Source organism: Momordica charantia (genome assembly GCF_013281855.1).
Source record: "Momordica charantia cultivar OHB3-1 chromosome 2 unlocalized genomic scaffold, Mcharantia_2.0 BLBB01000002.1, whole genome shotgun sequence".
Classification (NCBI taxonomy): Eukaryota; Viridiplantae; Streptophyta; class Magnoliopsida; order Cucurbitales; family Cucurbitaceae; genus Momordica; species Momordica charantia.
The window spans coordinates 5,275,907-5,293,176 of NW_028275160.1; the positions used below are offsets into that span (position 1 = coordinate 5,275,907).

The following is a 17,270-nucleotide window of genomic DNA, read 5'->3' on the forward strand; positions in this document are numbered from 1 at the left end:
GGTAAGCTTATTTTAAAATGTGAAAAGGTCTATAAACATAAAATTAAACAGTATATAATATATAATCATAAACATTTGAGACCGAACGATATAATATACACATAATTGCCAGACAATTTCTGATTCACCCAGTGGGCACTCTGTTGAAATGGGCCAACAAGAAATTATGGGCTTATTAAATGGGCCTCTTTCAGGTTCTGAGCACAGCGGCCCAATGGGCTCCGCGCCAAAAAACGCCACAGTAATTCCCGCGGTAATTATCTCAGAATTCGGAAGAAAAAAGGAAAAAGAAAAAGAAAAAGTGAAAAAAAGAGAAGAAAGAAGAGAGAGAGAGAGAGAAGACTTCAATTTCTGGGCGCAGCGCAGGATCGAAACGATCTTCGAAAGCAAACCAAACCCCACCCCACTCCCCGCCAACACCCAAACGTCAAAGAAACCAACTTCGCGCTCTAATTCTCCAACTCTCTTCCATTCATACAAGCCTCTCATCCACCATTTTTCCTCCACTGGACCATTCTACGGCATGATATGACTCAATCGTCGGTGCCTCCGTCGCTGGCTCCGCCGCAGCCACCACCATTATACGGCTCCGGAGTTCAGGTCCGCTGCGCCGGTTGCCGCGATGTTTTGGTGGTGGCGTCTGGTCACACTGAGTTCTTCTGCCCATCTTGTCAATTGCCTCAGATGTTGCCTCCTGAGCTCATAGTTAGGGCCCACTCCAAGCCCCTTCCGCCGCCGTCGCCGCCGCCGCTCCCGCCGCTCCCTCCGCCTCCTCCCTCGATACACCACGTCCCTGCTCACGGCATTGATCCTACCAAGATGCAGCTCCCCTGCGCTAATTGCAAGGCCCTGCTTAATGTTCCTCATGGTTTAACTAGGTTCGTTTGTCCCCAGTGCGCGGTTGACCTCGCCGTCGATGTCTCTAAGCTCCACCAGTTCTTCCCGTCCCGGCCGCCTCCTGAGGAAGTCAACGAGGTTTCCATTTATTTGCTTTTATCGATTTGTTTTTTTTTTTTTTTATATGGTTACGGTGACTCTGGCCCGGCTGTTAGCTGGGATTTTGCAACCATCTATCTTTTTTTTGCTTGGAACTTGTATGAAGCTGGATAAGAGGTTCAAAGTTTAAGTACTTTATTATCACTGCACGTTACATGCTCGCTACCATTTTGCTCATACTCTCTGGAAAATCCTAAGTTGGCAATAAATGAACTTCTGAGGTACCACTAAAAACCCCCCTTCTGAATAACCACACATTTTCGAAAAACATTATGTTGTGTTATGCCATTTACAGCTGCTAACAATCTATCTTCGTCACCTTTTTGGCCTTCACTAACGAATTTATAAGCAAGGCTTAAATAGTCTATGTTTAGCAATAAGCATCCTTTTATTTTTTCAGGAAAAAGAACATCCACCCATTTTAGTAGTCCAAGACAACGTGTTTGCCGTTGAAAGTTAAGCCCTTCACATCTTAGTAAAAGGCTGCTTCCTGTTTGGTATACTAGTGAGTTAACCAACGGCTCATTGTTTCCTGGATTCAACAATATAAGTTTTTATCTAGACGGCGACCTTAAATTGCCACAGTTCTGTCTTTCCTTGAGTGATAGTGAGTCATGATACCTCAAGTTAGCTTTCTTTTTACTCTTTCTAAAATAATATCAACGGGAGTAGAGTTGGTTGATGGTATTGCCATTACCTGTTTTTAACAATGACCAAGTAACGCATAAGTGGTTAGTCGCATGAGTCATCTTGATATAGCTAACCCGTTATAAGTTAGCTTGCTTGCTTTTAAGTCTTTTAATTCTATTAGTTAGTTTACCCCTTGGTAACTTGTAGTTACCGTGAGCCTTGTTTGTTTGCCTATTTAAAGGCCTTAGTTGTATCTTTGAATGCAGAATCTTATCAATAATATTTCCTTTCCTAAGTTGCATCACATCTGCTCTCTCCTTTGGCTACATGCCCTATATGACCACTCATGGTTTTTAGCGGGTGGGAGATATCACTATTTTCTTTTAAGATGGTGGAGCAAACTCTTTGTGCTTATGTATGTGTGTGTGTGTGTGTGTTGAGAATGTAGATTGCAAATAATAACAGCAGTCTATGCATAAAAACATGCATTGTCTCCAGCCGGTCCTATGCAATGTCAATAACATTATATGTTAACTAGTGTTTATGTTTTAGATGATTGCTTGAGACCAATAATGGGAATAGCATTCCATATCTATTTTGTTATACATCCTTGTGTTTTTCTTTCAATTTTTTCCCCTGGGGTTTAAATCACTGTTTTAAGAAGTCTCAAAAAGCACGCCTGAGGGATGCTTCTTGCCTAGGCATAGGTAAGGTGACTATCCTCATTGAGCATCCGCTTATTGCTTGCTTAAGTGCAAGATTTGTATTAAATAGTGTTAAATTAAATTAAAAGAGAGTTAAATTGAATGAAAAGTTTCGGCTTTCCATCTCCTTTTTATAAATTTCATTATTTCAATGAAAATATATTTCCCATAAAAAATGGAAAATAAAAACTAAATATCTTTTTGTTAACATTCTCACTCAAATCTCCTCTTCCATAGACGTGAAGAAGCACGAAAAGAGCTACAAATTTAATGAAGGAGAAAATGCGGATAGGGAGATGATTAGTTATAATTTTGAGGTCATTGCAATGTGATTTTGTAATTTATTTTTATGATTTTGTGGACCTTTTGTCCTTGAAAGACTTGAAATTTGTTGTTGAATGACTTTTATGATTTTGTGACTCTTTGTTTTCTTATGCAACTTTTTTACTATTCTGTTTGGTGCTCTTTTTTGACTGATGACCGATGGGTTTCACGTTCCTCAAATTTGTTTGTGTTTGATGGTTTATCCATTACTTTCATTGTATTATAGCTTCATGCTGATTCTTAGTGTTATATATATAGTATGCGTGTGTATATATGTGTGTATATTTTTAAAAACACTGGTTTAAATTATAGCAAGTTTGCTCTGCCTTTGCTTCTTACAATATTTGATGGCCATCTCAAAATCGACCAAGCATAATCAAATGGGTGCCAAAATTTCAGTTTGATGCATTTTCATTAAGTGTACAATATTTTTATGAGTTGAAATGTGTTAGGTAGCCATTGAAGTGGAAAGAGAAGAAGATGAAGGTGGTATGGTGGGAGAAACATTTACAGAATATGTGAGTAATAATAAACTCTTGTAACTTCACTACAGGAAGATTTGGTTTGGGCTTTATTCATTGTTTTCAAATATCAGAGCTGTGATTTGCTCTCAGATGGCTGTGTTTTTGACATTCTGTGCAGCACCCTCCTAAGCTATCCATAGGACTGCCCCACACAGATCCAGTTGTGGAGACATCCTCCTTATCTGCTGTGCAGCCTCCTGAACCCACTTATGATTTAAAAGTCAAGGACGACTTAGAAAATTCAAAAGCTTTGTCATGCTTGCAAATTGAGACATTGGTTTATGCTTCTCAGGTTGGTCTATGGATAGTTGATGTTTTTATGGTCAATAATTTAAATTTTCTCTTCACTCCTAAGGAACTGTCGACTACAAATACAGAGACATATGCACCATCTCCCAAATGATACCAGGGCAGGATTCTTTATTGGAGATGGAGCCGGTGTTGGTAAAGGTCGGACCATTGCAGGTTTATTATGGGAGAATTGGAACCATGGGAGGAGGAAAGCATTGTAAAGTTTTGCTTGCAATCCCTGCTATTATCTTCTTTCTTGAATTGTTATTAATTTCAATGAGCAGAAACAAGAGTGTCATTACATGCATTTGCCCACCAGTTATTGTTTCAATTAGTCATTGTCTCAGTCTTACGCATGATGTGATTTTCTCATTATGCGACAGATAGGACCTATTTTTTAAAATTTAATATTATTTTTGAAAAGAAGAAGATGTGAATTAGAAAGGAAATGATGTCCAGAAAGATAGGACAACAAGTCTCATAAAATCAACCTATTACCATTTACATAAAAAATGTATTACTACTAGTGTGGTCAGTGTAGATACGGCAACCTCATAATATTATTTCATAGTTATGTGGTTAGGCTGGTTGTTGTAATGGGCTATCATATAGTTGGAATGCTTGGGGAATGTGGTTGTTTGCTAGTTACTTGGTTGGATTTATAAACAATTTAATGAAGAATCTCTCGTTTTCTTTAGTTTCCTTTGGATTGTTTCTTTCCTTCCGGGAGGGGGCCTTCTTTGCCCTCCACCTGAGCTACGTAGGAAAGGCCCGAAGCTAATATGAGGGAACAACGAAGCTTCGTATGTTCTTTTTGTCTTTCCTTTGCCTTATTTATATAACTTGTTTTATAAATTTTTCTTTCTTAATCTTGTTTTTGACTACCATAGGTTGGAAAGTGGTCATTAGGGCTAGTGAAAAGGTGGAGGGGCTTAGAGAGAATAAGTTCAAACTATGGTAGCCATCAACCTCTTGATGTAGCTTATAAAGGCTTGTCTATTATGACCGTTAAAGCCTTATAGCCGTTGGATATTATTTTAGTTAGGAAGTTAGAGTTAGTTATTTGGACTCTTATTTAAGCTTTCATTTTTTCCTAGTTGAGTAGATTTTGTATCTTTGAATCCATTCCTACTGGTTTACACCAGATCTAAAATCCTATGAGTTTTCATATAACCAAATGTGGTAGGATCAGATAGGTGTACTCTGGTTGTGAGATTAAAACAAATTAAAGTTTGTTCTCCTTAAATATTTCAAACTAGATTTACGCCTAGAGTCAAGTTATGGGAAAACTTTTAAATGTATCACTTTTTGTCTGATCATGCATGTTTTCTATATTTAGGAAGGAATTAAAAAGGTAGGAAATACGTCTTTTGTGTATCAGTATCATTTTGTTCATGTTGCTTTGCTCTTGGGAATAAACCCCTTATTTTCATTTTGGAGAATCTTTGGATTATGATGATCCTTTCTCTATTTTATTTAATTTAATTTTTTTTTTTTGCATTCTGCAAAATAAAAGGACGCCCACGCCCTGATGGCATTTCATTGTTCTGTTTGCTTGAGTTGATTATCCTTTGGTTTCAATTTCTTTCTTATTCTTCAGAATGCCTCTCTAGTCTCTTGGTGTCTTAGTGTCTTAGTCATAGCTTCAGGGATGAGATAGTTTGGGTGTTGAATCCATTTCGTTCTTTTCTTGTGATGGCTTCTTTTCCTATCTTATCTCTACATCTTTTGTTATCTTTAGCCCCTTTTAGATAGTGGAGGTTTAAAATTCCAACAAAGGTAATTTTTTTGTTTGGTTGGTTTCTCTTGAGAAATTAAATCACCATCTCTTTCAAAGTTCAGCCTCCTCGTGTCTCCAATCTCAGTAGTTAAACATTTGTAGTGTCGTCCATTCTCACATATGATATGAATAGGTTCTTACAAGTTTTCGGGATTAGTTTGGTGTCTAATTAGAATTGTAGAGGTTTGTTGGTTTGTTCTTTTTGTTTTGTTTTGTTTTGTTTTTGGGTGTTTTATTGGAGTATCTAGACTCTAACTTGAGTGGAATAGGACGATCTTTAGATGAGAAGGTATGGCCCGTCTGGGCTTAGATTTTTAAATTGTTTAGATACCCTATTTTTTTTCTTCTGTTTTTGTGCCCCTTATACTTTTCTCCTTCTCTGTCATCATCTTCTTATTTTTTCTGTTTAGTTTCATTCCTTGATTCTCTTCCCCTTTCTACTTTGTTCCTAGACCTTTATACCTTATTTACTAAGAAAGGTTGCTTCATAGCTGATTGTTGAGTGGAAGAAGCTCATCCGTGGGACTCAGGCTTTAGAAGGAATTTGTTTGACAGAGAGCTTCCTAGATGGGCCATTTTTAAAGATAAACTAGACATGTTTTCCTTAGGGCAAGGGCAGACAAAATGATTTGGAAGGATAGAGTCGGTGGTCTCTACTCAGCAAAATTGGCTTCTCCCTCCTTCCTTCTCCCATGGCAAGGCCGAAGGCCTCTATTGTGAACTACATCAGGAACTTTAAGGTCCCTTAGAAAGTTAAATTCTTTCTATGGTCCTATTTTATAGAAGCCTAAATATTGCAGAGAGACTCTAAAGGCGTTTTCCCTACTAGCCCCTCGCCCCTTCTATTTGCTGTCTTTGTAATTTGAATGAGGAATAAGTGGACCATATATATATATATATATTTTTTTTTTTTTGCATTGCTCCTTTGCTTACAAGGCTTGGTCTTTTGTACTACTGGAGTTTGGGTTATCCCTTTGCCTCCTCTACAAAGTAGATAACTCTTTTTTTTTGATAAGAAACAAAGAAGATATATTCAAAGAACCAAGAGCCCAGAAAAGGGAACAACAACCTATAGGTGGAGGGTAGAGAACCCTCCCCTATGATCTATACAATTGCGACTTTCCAATTTTGTATAATCAAAAGAAGACCATAGTAATCATCATGGGTGACTCATTGGTCCAAAGGGACTAGGGTTAATTAAGAGGGGGTGAGTTCAAACCCCACGACCACCTACCTTTGGAATTAGTAATTCTGTGTTTACCGGCACCAAATGTTGTAGGGTCAGGCGGTTGTCCCGTGAGATTAGTCTAGGTGCGCGTAAGCTAGTCCGGACACTCACGGATATATAAAAAAGAAGAAGACCATAGTGTGACAAAGTAAACACACTTGATTGCGGAAAATTTTGGTGGCTCCTTGCTAAGAGGGAAAGCAAATATCCTATGGAATTGTGTGACCTGTGCTTTGTTGTGGTTGCTTCGGAAAGAAAGGAAAAAGGTCCTTGGTGGATTCTTTTTGTGACAATATACATCATACTTCTTAGTTCTTCCTAGTGGTGCAAAAACCACAGGAAATTCTTTTGTAACTATAGCTCCATTATAATTATTAATGACTGGAAAGCTGTTAGCGTTTAGTGCTTGGGAGGGGTAACCTCCACCCTCTGCTCCTAGGCTGTTTTCTCATTTTTTTCTCTTCATTGTTTCTTATCCGAAAAAAAAAAATCTTATCGATTAAAGTATAGTTTCTTATATAAATAACTCAGAGACAATTGAAATGAAGTAACTGTGAAATACATGTAGTAATACACTAGCCTGTTCAAATGTTATTTTTAAATAAAAAATTTTAAATTTGTGCTGCATTGTGCTTGATGTTTTGTATTTTCAATTTGTGCTTTACTATCTTCTTAAGTTTCTAACATTCTCGCACAGGTGGATTTCTGTTGGTTCAGACTTGAAGTATGATGCTAGGAGAGACTTAGATGATGTAGGTGCAACATGCATTCAAGGTAGTTATATATCAGTTCACGGGAACATGAAACTCATAATTTGCAATGTTTATTGAACTACCACCATAAGTTTCAACGCTTATTGTACTATTAATAGAATACTGCAAATCATTTTGCCGAATACCATAGTTTCCAATGATCTCTTCCATCCACACACATAAACAAATTACTGGAACTGCAAAAGCTTACACTACCACTAGCCTGCCCAACAAAAAAGATGGAGACTTTAAATACTTTTTTATTCTTTGATTTATAATAAAACATTTATCTTTCTTTTCCCTCCACCATTTTGCAGTGCATGCTTTGAATAAGCTGCCTTATTCAAAGCTTGACTCGAAGTCCATGGGCATTAGAGAAGGAGTTGTTTTTTTGACGTATAGCAGCCTCATAGCATCTTCTGAGAGAGGCCGTTCTCGCCTGCAGCAGCTTGTTCAGTGGTGTGGAACAGGATTTGATGGTCTCGTCATATTTGACGAGGTATTAAATTTCACCTTCCTCTTAGATTTGTTTGTTATTGTTGACTATATACAAATTTTTTTGGAGGAATAGTATCCATGCAATAAATGCTCAGGGGATTCATTTTGTTTCTTACAAAAAAAAAATAAATCAGTGGGTTCAATAACCTTGTTTCTAAGTGTCAATAGCTTCATTACAGTGCCATAAAGCCAAAAATTTGGTACCTGAAGCTGGAAGCCAGCCAACTAGGACAGGAGAAGCCGTTCTAGAGCTGCAGGTTTTCCCTATAATGGATCTCTTTTGCATATACTACTATGATAGAATGTTATTTTTTTAAAATTTATCCTCTATATTTACTGGTGTGGTTATTTTATCAAAATTTCTAGGTTTGTAGTGAAGTGAGCATGACCTAGCATTACTGTTTTCAAGAAATATGAATCTTGTAAATTCTACTATCATCATTAGCTCTGATTTTATAGATTTGTTTCATTGAATTCGACAAAATTTTCTCACCATGATTTAGCATTTCTTCCTGAAAATTTTATCTTGGGGGATATTGTCTTTTTTTACAGGAACCAATACTAAACCTTCATTGATCCTGATCATTCAATACAATCCTTAGATGGGCGCATTTAATTTCTCACGTTTGGGTGCTTGTGCTTAGATATTTTATCTCAAGTTTATCTTCGATTTTTGGTTTCACGTTTGTTTGTTTGCAGTCCTTGTTTTCTGGTGTCTCTCTCTTGTAAAAACTATAAATGTTTTTATTACTGTTTTAGTCTTTCACCATTTAATTTACATTTTGAAATTCCTTGAACATCTCACTCTGAAATGTTTGTAAGGAAACATGGATAGTATTTAGTATGTTAGGTAGGCGATCCTAGGGGTTAGAACCCATTGCATTTGGTTGACATATGTTTTCATGTAAAAACTATAAATGTTTTTATTACTCTTAATATTTCTTCCCTTGGTTCTTCTTAATTGGTGATATGCTTGTTTTAATTCACAGGATCGACTTCCTGAAGCTCGCATCATTTACTGCTCAGCCACTGGTGCATCTGAGCCACGCAATATGGGTTATATGGTTCGTCTTGGGCTTTGGGGAGCTGGAACTTCCTTCATTGATTTCCGAGATTTTCTAGGTGTGATTTTGTTGGAAAAAAGTTACATTGAAGTAAATCTATTTGCAACAAGTTTATCTTGTAAAAAAAATCAAGTTTATCTTGTCCAGGTGATATGGATGAGGAATTATGCTTGTTCGTAGCTTTTATAGATAAGTTGCATGTAGTAATTATTGATATGCATGTGGAATTATGGAAGATAGTAACTTTAAGATATATATATAGAAATGTATGAAGAATGTTAAGGGGATCTTGACCCACAAGGCTATGGAGATCACAAAAGCATTCTTTAGTTTGCAATAATAAAGCATAGCAGTGTATGAAACTCTCTTGTATGGAAAGACTAAAGGGAAGCCAAAAATCTACCGTGTTCTTGAACTTCTCTTATTTAGGTTAATAACTGATTACTCAAGATATTTAAGTAACAAGGCAGCACAGTTGGGTGGGGGGGGGGGGGGGGGGGGGGGGGTTTGCAAAGTACACTTCAATTATGTTATCTTAGGTGATGCACTCCAGGAGGTGGCGACATAATTTACTAGCTCTTAAAAGTTGCGAATATGATCGTCATTGATTTCCCTCAATTCTTCTTGTTTCCTCCTAACTAAATTTCTCAAAGATGTCTTCATGGTATTTAACCACAAAGCATTTACCTGGTATCGGTGATAAAAAAAGATTTGAGGTATAAAGTCATTGTCTCGGGGAGGAACCAAATGACCACATAGAAGAGCGTTTATTGAGTTTGAGATAATGGTTTGTTAAAACGTGATAGTTGTGACTTATATAACACAACTATCACCTAGGTGAACGTTTCTTGATTGCATTTCAGTGCATCAAAATCAAACTGGTTTGTTGATGGTGAGTATTTAATGCTCTAAAAGGTCTAACTTATTGCAAGTGAATCTTTTGCTATGGGATTTCACTAAACCAATTAGACTACTATTTTTATCCCTTTTATTACACATTATTCATTGGGTTTGAGCCATTTAACATCATTCAAGCACACTATAAAATAAGGATGTTTGAATTGTGTATTTGCATAGTTCTGCTCTGTAAGCATGGTTTTTTTTTCCTCTTTGTCCACTTCTCTACTAACTGTTGGTCATGGGACCATGAACTGGAGAAGTTTGAATTCTCTCATTAACTACAGCTTGAAGTTTGGCTTTATCGTGGTGCAAATATGTAAATCCTTTCATTAACTACAGCTTGAATTCTCTCCTATCCAACTGTAGAAGTTTTTTTGTAACTTCATTGGATAGGGTTCTTTTTTGTAATTTCATGATATCAATGAAATTTGCTTCCTATAAAAAAAAGAAAAGGGACCATGAACTGTGTGAGGAGACTGATAGATTCTGTAACTGATATATCGCCATCTAGTATATTTATGGCTTTATGCTCATTCATTTGACCTAGGAAATATGTTGGGCTTAAGTCGACAACAAAGATGAACAGGGATGCCCTACGCTATGCATTACGTGTGTCATTTTGTTTCGTCTCTTATCTAGAAAATTGACTTTTTTAGTTAGGCATGTTTGGAGTCCTCAGCCTTGGAGCTACTGCCCTAATTGGTATTTGGAGATCTTCAGAACCCCATTTCCCCAATACATGCATACAGTCATATATATCTATCATGTGCCTTGAGTGAGATATTAACACTTCCATATGACCTTTATATTAAGCTATATCTCTTTCTTTCATTGTTCTTACTTTACTATGCTTGAAGCATTGATAATGATAAGATTTTCACCCACACAGATCAATTTGGGAAGAAATTATTTTTTTGTACTGTTAAACAGCCTTGAATCCCATTTAACTGTTGTTACTGATGTTCAGGCAATAACATGAGCCTTTTTGTAAGGGTTGCTACAGATCTAGTTCTATGTTTTGCTCGTTTATATTCGAGGGGGAGTTTTTATTACAAGTATTTGTTTTTTCTAGTTTGAAGATGCCTTATTGCCTTCACTGACTATTATTTTTTAATATCTTTCTCTATTAAAATTTTCTGTTTCTTATTCCAAAAAAAAAAAAAAAAATTACATCGACTCTTGCAACTTCATTGCATCAAGGAAGTGTAAAGCAGAACTAGATTTTCTCTCTCCTTATCAGTATAAAAAAATCCTGTTAAATATTTTCTGCAGGTGCATTGGAAAGAGGGGGTGTTGGGGCTCTAGAACTTGTTGCCATGGACATGAAAGCAAGGCAAGGTTTATGGTTATTTATTCAAAGTCTATGATAGTTTACTCACCTAGGTATTTCTTTTACAGGGGCATGTATTTATGTCGCACACTTAGCTACCGAGGAGCTGAATTTGAAATTGTCGAAGCACCATTAGAAGCTGAGATGATGGTATCCTCTAATTTTATAAATATACTATTATATGAAGTTAACCTGACTTTCTTCAGTTAGATAGGAATCTGGCACGTGTAATGCTTCCCATCTCTTTTCTAATTGAACTCCGATTTATTTTCTTTCTTTTTTGCATTTTATAATGAACTCTTGAGATTCTGTCGAATTATGTCCTACTCAGGAAATGTATACATTAGCAGCTGAATTTTGGGCCAAGTTGCGGGTAGAATTGATGACAGCGAGTGCGTATGTTACTAGTGACAAGCCTAGCACTAATCAACTTTGGCGATTATTTTGGGCAAGCCATCAGGTATGTGTGGTCTTGATTTGGCTCTTCTCTAGAAGTCTGTTTCTCTTTAAGTTGAATTATTTATACTTTAATTAATTTTAATCTACAATGAAATTTGTTCTTTAAAGTTTGCATGTTCCATATCATTTCTTTTACTTCAAATTTTCCTCCTGCTTTTGTAGCGTTTCTTCAGGCATATGTGTATGTCTGCCAAGGTTCCTGCTACTGTTAGACTAGCTAAGCGAGCATTATTGGAAGACAAGTGTGTTGTCATTGGCCTGCAAAGTACTGGAGAGGCGCGCACTGAGGAAGCTGTGACAAAATATGTCTGTGCCATAGCTTTATGTTATCATCCATTATTGTCTCATATAAAGCTCTCGAGATGGCATATTGTACTCTCTAATTTGGATCTTTATTAATTGTCTTGTACAGGGCCTTGAACTTGATGATTTTGTTTCTGGACCTCGAGAACTATTGCTCAAATTTGTGGAAGAAAATTATCCTTTGCCTGAAAAGCCTGAAACTCTCCCTGGTACGTGTGGTTTTTGTCGTCACATTATTATTCTTCCTTTCTCCACTAATTTTGTGATGTTTTATAATTGATCAGAGGAGGGAAGTGTCAAGGAGCTTCAAAGGAAGAGACACTCTGCAACTCCTGGAATTTCACTAAATGGGAGGGTAAGGAAAGCTGCAAAATGGAAACCTGCAAGTGATGGCGAAAGTGATGAAGAATCTGAAAGTGGGTTATTTGGTTGTCCTTTGTGATGGATTTAGTACATTTGTCTATTGGACTAGTTTATATGAATGATTATGTCCTACCTATATGTGCTATATGAATGATTATTGTTGGGACCAAATCCCCAAAATTGCTTAAAGTTTTCTATACAACTTTATTATTATTATTATTTTATTTTATTTATTTTGAAATATTATTCTTGCAGCTGATTCTGCTCCTGAATCTACCGAATCAGATGATGAGTTTCAGATCTGTGAGATTTGCAATACTGAAGAGGTAAGTTCCTTGAAATAGTTTGATGGTTTCAGACCTTGAGTGAAACGACTGTGTTGTTGGGCTTACACCTCATTTTCCCAGGAAAGGAAAAAATTACTTCGATGTTCCTGTTGTGAGCAACTTTTTCATCCTGCCTGTCTCGACCCTCCTCTGTTAGATATAGAAACTGCAGAGTGGTCATGCAATTCTTGCAAGGAAAAGACAGATGAGTATCTTAAAGAAAGAAAAGCTGTTATAGCTGAACTTTTGAAAAGGTTTTCACTTTTCATATTTTGTTAGTTTTCCCCCTTTGTAGACGTGAGGACTGCTGGTAGTATTATTACTCCCAGGAGTTCAGTTCCGTATATTTCACCTGAAGCTATATTTCTATCTTACTATTAGGTATGATGCTGCTTCAGATCGGAAGTCTAATTTGTTGGCAATTATTCGTTCATTGAATCTTCCAAACAATCCTTTGGATGATATTATTGACCAGGTAATTGTTGCATCGTATTTCTCTCTTGGTAGCATGCAAGGATGAAATTTCTCTGGTGTTTTTCAGGGTGGTTGGAAAAAGTGTTTATTTATAAACTCTCTTTTCATTTTAAGTGTGTATTTTCATTATTTCAACCTTTTATAGATTTTTCCTAATTATCAGGCCACTGTTATTTCCCTGTTGCAGCAATTCAGTTATAAGTTTCTGGTTGTTTCCTTTTGTTAGTGGTTCGTCAGTTCTTTGTTGCATCAAACTTCCAAGATTTCTTGCTAAGCTTTGTAAATCATAATTCTGGCATTATAGTTTTTGTTGGCCTTTGGCTTTTTTTTTTTTGCCTTTTTGTATTTCGCTTTATCTTAATGAAATCTGGAATGCTGGATGCTTTCCCCGCTCTAGGGGTGGGGGTGGGGGTGGGGTGAGTCTTTGTTTTGTGACAAAATGGGAATTATTGTTACCACACATGCTCTTTGCTTGCCACATTTTTGTGCCTGCTTGCAGTATAGTATACCAGCATATATGTATGCATAAATGCCCATTTGTTACCGTAATCTCGTGACCAATTACTTTTCCTGATGATCGATATGATTCTGCTGCAGCTTGGAGGCCCTGATAAAGTTGCTGAAATAACAGGAAGAAGGGGAATGCTTGTAAGGGCTCCCAATGGAAAGGGTGTTACTTACCAGCCACGGAACTCGTGGGTTTTCAATTTTGTTGTTTTTCTTTCCAAAATGTTATTTATTACTCAGTTCAGCTTTATCATAATTAAATTAATGTGTAGGAAGGAGGTGACAATGGAGATGGTCAATATGCATGAGAAGCAACTGTTTATGGATGGCAAGAAGTTGGTTGCTATCATTTCTGAAGCTGGATCAGCTGGTGTTTCATTGCAAGCAGACAGAAGAGCTGCAAATCAGGTTTATCTCTCATGTATACCTGCTCGGAAAATCTTGTTCTTCATTTGGGGCTAGCTGAGAGTCTGTATGTATATAAGTTGAACTTTATCACAAGTGACTGAATTTGTGCGGGTAATTAAGTTGTACTCTTAAGGTTTTTTTATTAAAAAAAATTATATTTAATTATTATATTTATATTTAATCATTTATTTTTATAGATAATTGCTTCCTTATGGTCTTGTTCAATTTTTTATAGCTTTTGGCATTTGTGTTACAGAAAAGAAGAGTTCATTTTACTTTAGAACTCCCTTGGAGTGCTGATAGAGCAATTCAACAATTTGGACGAACTCATCGCTCTAATCAAGCTTCAGCACCCGAATACAGGTGCTTTTGATACCACTGGTTTGTATGGTTTTCGTTTTTTGAATTTGTGATTGTGTGTGTTTTGGTAGTATTAAATATTAGAGTATTAAACGTCAGTTTGGTTTTCATTTGGTGGGAATGGGCTTAACTACATTCTCGGATTTAATATTTTATGGGTCAAGCAGTTGTCCTGTAAAATTAGTCGAATTGCGTTCAAGTTGGTCCAGATACTCCAGATACTCGCCGATATATAAAAGGAAAAAAAGAGAGCTTGTATATCAGATATAGTCAGTGATGAACAATAAACCCATTCGGTGCAATATTCATCTCATTTATTAATTTCTCACTTTTGCCCATCTCTATTTTTTAGTATGGTTTTTGTAAAGGTTTATTTTGTATATGTGTGTGTGTGTGTATATATATATTCCACATTATGTACATTTAGACATCTTCCTGAGACTACCTATAACTTCTGAACACTCTATAATGTATTTTCTCGTGTCTATATTCATATATTTCCATAGGAAAAATTCTTGGAACTATCTTTTTTCTATAAGGTTTATAAAAACATGGTAGATGAGAGAATAGAAGGAAAGGAGAGAGAACAGTATTAACAAATGGATCCTATAATTTTTAAAAAAATTATTATTTGTGATATAATTTTGATTAATTTTTTTTATACACTAAATATTCTATGGAAATATCCAATTGAAGAGAGGACTAACAATCTCCTATGGCAATTGTGTTGAGAACGAGCACATGTAATTCAGAAAAAGAAAAATAAATACAAAAAGATTAAAAGAAAAAATTATGTATAAAGAGAACGAATACCAAAAAAGTACATAAAAGATTTAAAGTCTATAATTCGTTTATCCTGTGTTTTCTACTTTAGAGCTATGCACGTGCACCCACAGTAGTAAATTCAGCATCAATCCAGAGTATGACTTATCACCCCGGTAGCGTTGTTATTTATAAATAAATTGTAATCTGAAAGTTCTTTAAAAAATATATATTTTAAGATTTATGAACTATAAATCATATATTACTAGTGAATGAAATACGAATTCGCTTGGTCTCAATTTCTCAATGGCTCTCTCCTCTCTGTCCCTCCCCTCCTCCCTTCCCGGTGGTTCCCTCCGACAATGTCTTCGTCTTGACCAGAGGAATGACAAGGCTCAGTCATGGGGGGGATTAAGTCGGTTAAGATTGAAAGCAAGTGGTTTACCTGCGCGATTGATTCAGAGAAGTCAGGTCGGTTTCTTAAAATCACGAAAAGGCATTTTAAGAGAGTTTTCTCTATATCGATAGAGGAAATAGTGGCGGTTTGGATCGTCGATGGCTTAGAAGAGTTGCTGGTGGCGCCGCTTACACTAAAGTTCTTCAGGAAAACTGACTGTAAAGATGGTTTTATATGGATGCAAAAAACTACGAACAAAAGAGGAAGTTTTGTGGAGATTACAAAGGTATTGAATGGTGGGGGAAAAAGGAATATAGTGGCACCAGCAAGTGAAAACTCAAGAGGTTGGGAGAGCTTTAGAGAGACGATCATTGCTGCACTGAACGGTGAGGGCGAACAAGAAAGGAAGAAGCGTACCCCTGCTGCAGAGGTTAGAAAAGGAGCCTCCTTTGCAGATGTTGTGAAAGGGTCGTCCCAAACGGCCGGAAGTAGTAAGCTCATGGCTCAAGACCCTGCGGCACATCAAGAAGTAAAGGAGATAAATTGGAAGGAAACGATCGTGATTACGCGACGGGATTTTCATGATGATTGGGGGAGAATTCTTGAGGCTATAAAGTGGCAGATGGAGGAGAACTTTATCATAAACTCGTTCCAAGCGGATAACGCGTTATTGAAATGCTCGTCAGAAGAGTTAGCCCGACTTCTAACAATGAACAAGGGATGGGTTATTTTTGGCCCTTTGACCGTTAAACTAGAAAAGTGGGATCCGGTCCTTCACGGCAGAGCGACAGTTGTTCCTTCCTATGGAGGTTGGATACGGTCCGTCGTCTAGTAGAAACAGAGATGGCTTTTGGCAAGAACCGATGGATTTGGCTGCTCTTTGCACGGATGATTGGTGTATTGGAGGGGACTTTAATGTGGTCCGGTCTCCGTTAGAAAAGTCTACGGGTGGTAGGGTCACTAGAGGTATGAGGGAGTTCAACGAAGTTATAGATGCGTTGAATGTAGAGGATATTCCTTTGAAAAACAGGCTCTTTACTTGGTCCAATTTGAGAAGCCACCCGGTGTGCACCCGAATTGACAGATTTTTTCTATCCCAGAGCTGGTTCAAGTTTTTTAAAAACGTAACGTTGTACAAACAGACTCAGATCACTTCCCCCTTCAACTCAATCTGGGAAATCAGAAGTGGGGTCCTTCTCCTTTTCGGTTTGAGAACATGTGGTTGAATCACCCTTCCTTCTTACAAAATGTTGAGACTTGGTGGCAAGAGTGCGTCCCCGACGGTTGGCTGGGTTTCGTCTTCATGTCAAAGCTTAAGGAGTTAAAAAAGAAGATAGTGGTCTGGAATAATGAGGAGTTCAGGGTGGTTGAGAATGAGAAAAGGGAAATGACTGCAAAGATAGGAGATCTAGACAAAGAGGAGGAAAGGGGGGAGGAGCTTTCTGAAGAAAGCATTTCTCTCCGAAACTCTTTGAAAGCTTCTTTAATGGAGGTGACCCTGAAGGAACAACAAATGTGGGCTCAAAAGTGCAAATGGAGTTGGCTTAAAAGATGGCGATGAGAATTCACATTTTTTCCATCGTTGGGCTTCGGCAAGGAGCAAAGCCTCTATTCAACATCTTTGTGACAGCAATGGTTCGGTTTTCACCACAGAGAGAGAAATTGAATCAGAGGTTTTAAACTATTTCAATAAGTTATATGCTAAAGCTGAAGGTGAAAGATTTCTTTTCGAAGGATGTGATTGGAACCCTTTACAGCCCTCTTTGGCGAATAGTTTGGAGGAACCGTTTGGGGAAGAGGAGATATGGAAAGCTATTCAAAGTATTGGAACCCTGAAGTCTCTTTACTATGGAATTCTTTAAAAAATCTTGGATCATTCTGAAGTCCAAT

General features: G+C 37.1%; 1 protein-coding gene across 3 annotated transcripts in view; it reads left to right on the forward strand.

Moving 5' to 3' along the window:
- Nucleotides 1-303: 303 nt before the first annotated feature.
- EMB1135 (RING/FYVE/PHD zinc finger superfamily protein) overlaps nucleotides 304-17,270 on the forward strand; it is a 28,953-nt gene continuing 11,986 nt past the window's right edge. The window contains exons 1-20 of one of the 3 annotated variants that reach the window (XM_088120605.1): nucleotides 304-975; nucleotides 3,107-3,172; nucleotides 3,297-3,470; nucleotides 3,556-3,686; nucleotides 7,175-7,251; nucleotides 7,547-7,728; nucleotides 7,907-7,984; nucleotides 8,717-8,849; nucleotides 10,964-11,024; nucleotides 11,090-11,171; nucleotides 11,353-11,481; nucleotides 11,643-11,786; nucleotides 11,893-11,992; nucleotides 12,068-12,199; nucleotides 12,402-12,472; nucleotides 12,554-12,726; nucleotides 12,854-12,947; nucleotides 13,544-13,641; nucleotides 13,726-13,861; nucleotides 14,118-14,224. In XM_088120605.1, the coding sequence (XP_087976731.1) occupies nucleotides 529-975; nucleotides 3,107-3,172; nucleotides 3,297-3,470; nucleotides 3,556-3,686; nucleotides 7,175-7,251; nucleotides 7,547-7,728; nucleotides 7,907-7,984; nucleotides 8,717-8,849; nucleotides 10,964-11,024; nucleotides 11,090-11,171; nucleotides 11,353-11,481; nucleotides 11,643-11,786; nucleotides 11,893-11,992; nucleotides 12,068-12,199; nucleotides 12,402-12,472; nucleotides 12,554-12,726; nucleotides 12,854-12,947; nucleotides 13,544-13,641; nucleotides 13,726-13,861; nucleotides 14,118-14,224 (2,615 nt within the window). In that variant the 5' untranslated portion in view covers nucleotides 304-528. The remainder of the gene's footprint in view (nucleotides 976-3,106; nucleotides 3,173-3,296; nucleotides 3,471-3,555; nucleotides 3,687-7,174; nucleotides 7,252-7,546; nucleotides 7,729-7,906; nucleotides 7,985-8,716; nucleotides 8,850-10,963; nucleotides 11,025-11,089; nucleotides 11,172-11,352; nucleotides 11,482-11,642; nucleotides 11,787-11,892; nucleotides 11,993-12,067; nucleotides 12,200-12,401; nucleotides 12,473-12,553; nucleotides 12,727-12,853; nucleotides 12,948-13,543; nucleotides 13,642-13,725; nucleotides 13,862-14,117; nucleotides 14,225-17,270) is intronic. The other 2 variants (XM_088120604.1, XM_088120606.1) reach the window with 2 other exon arrangements.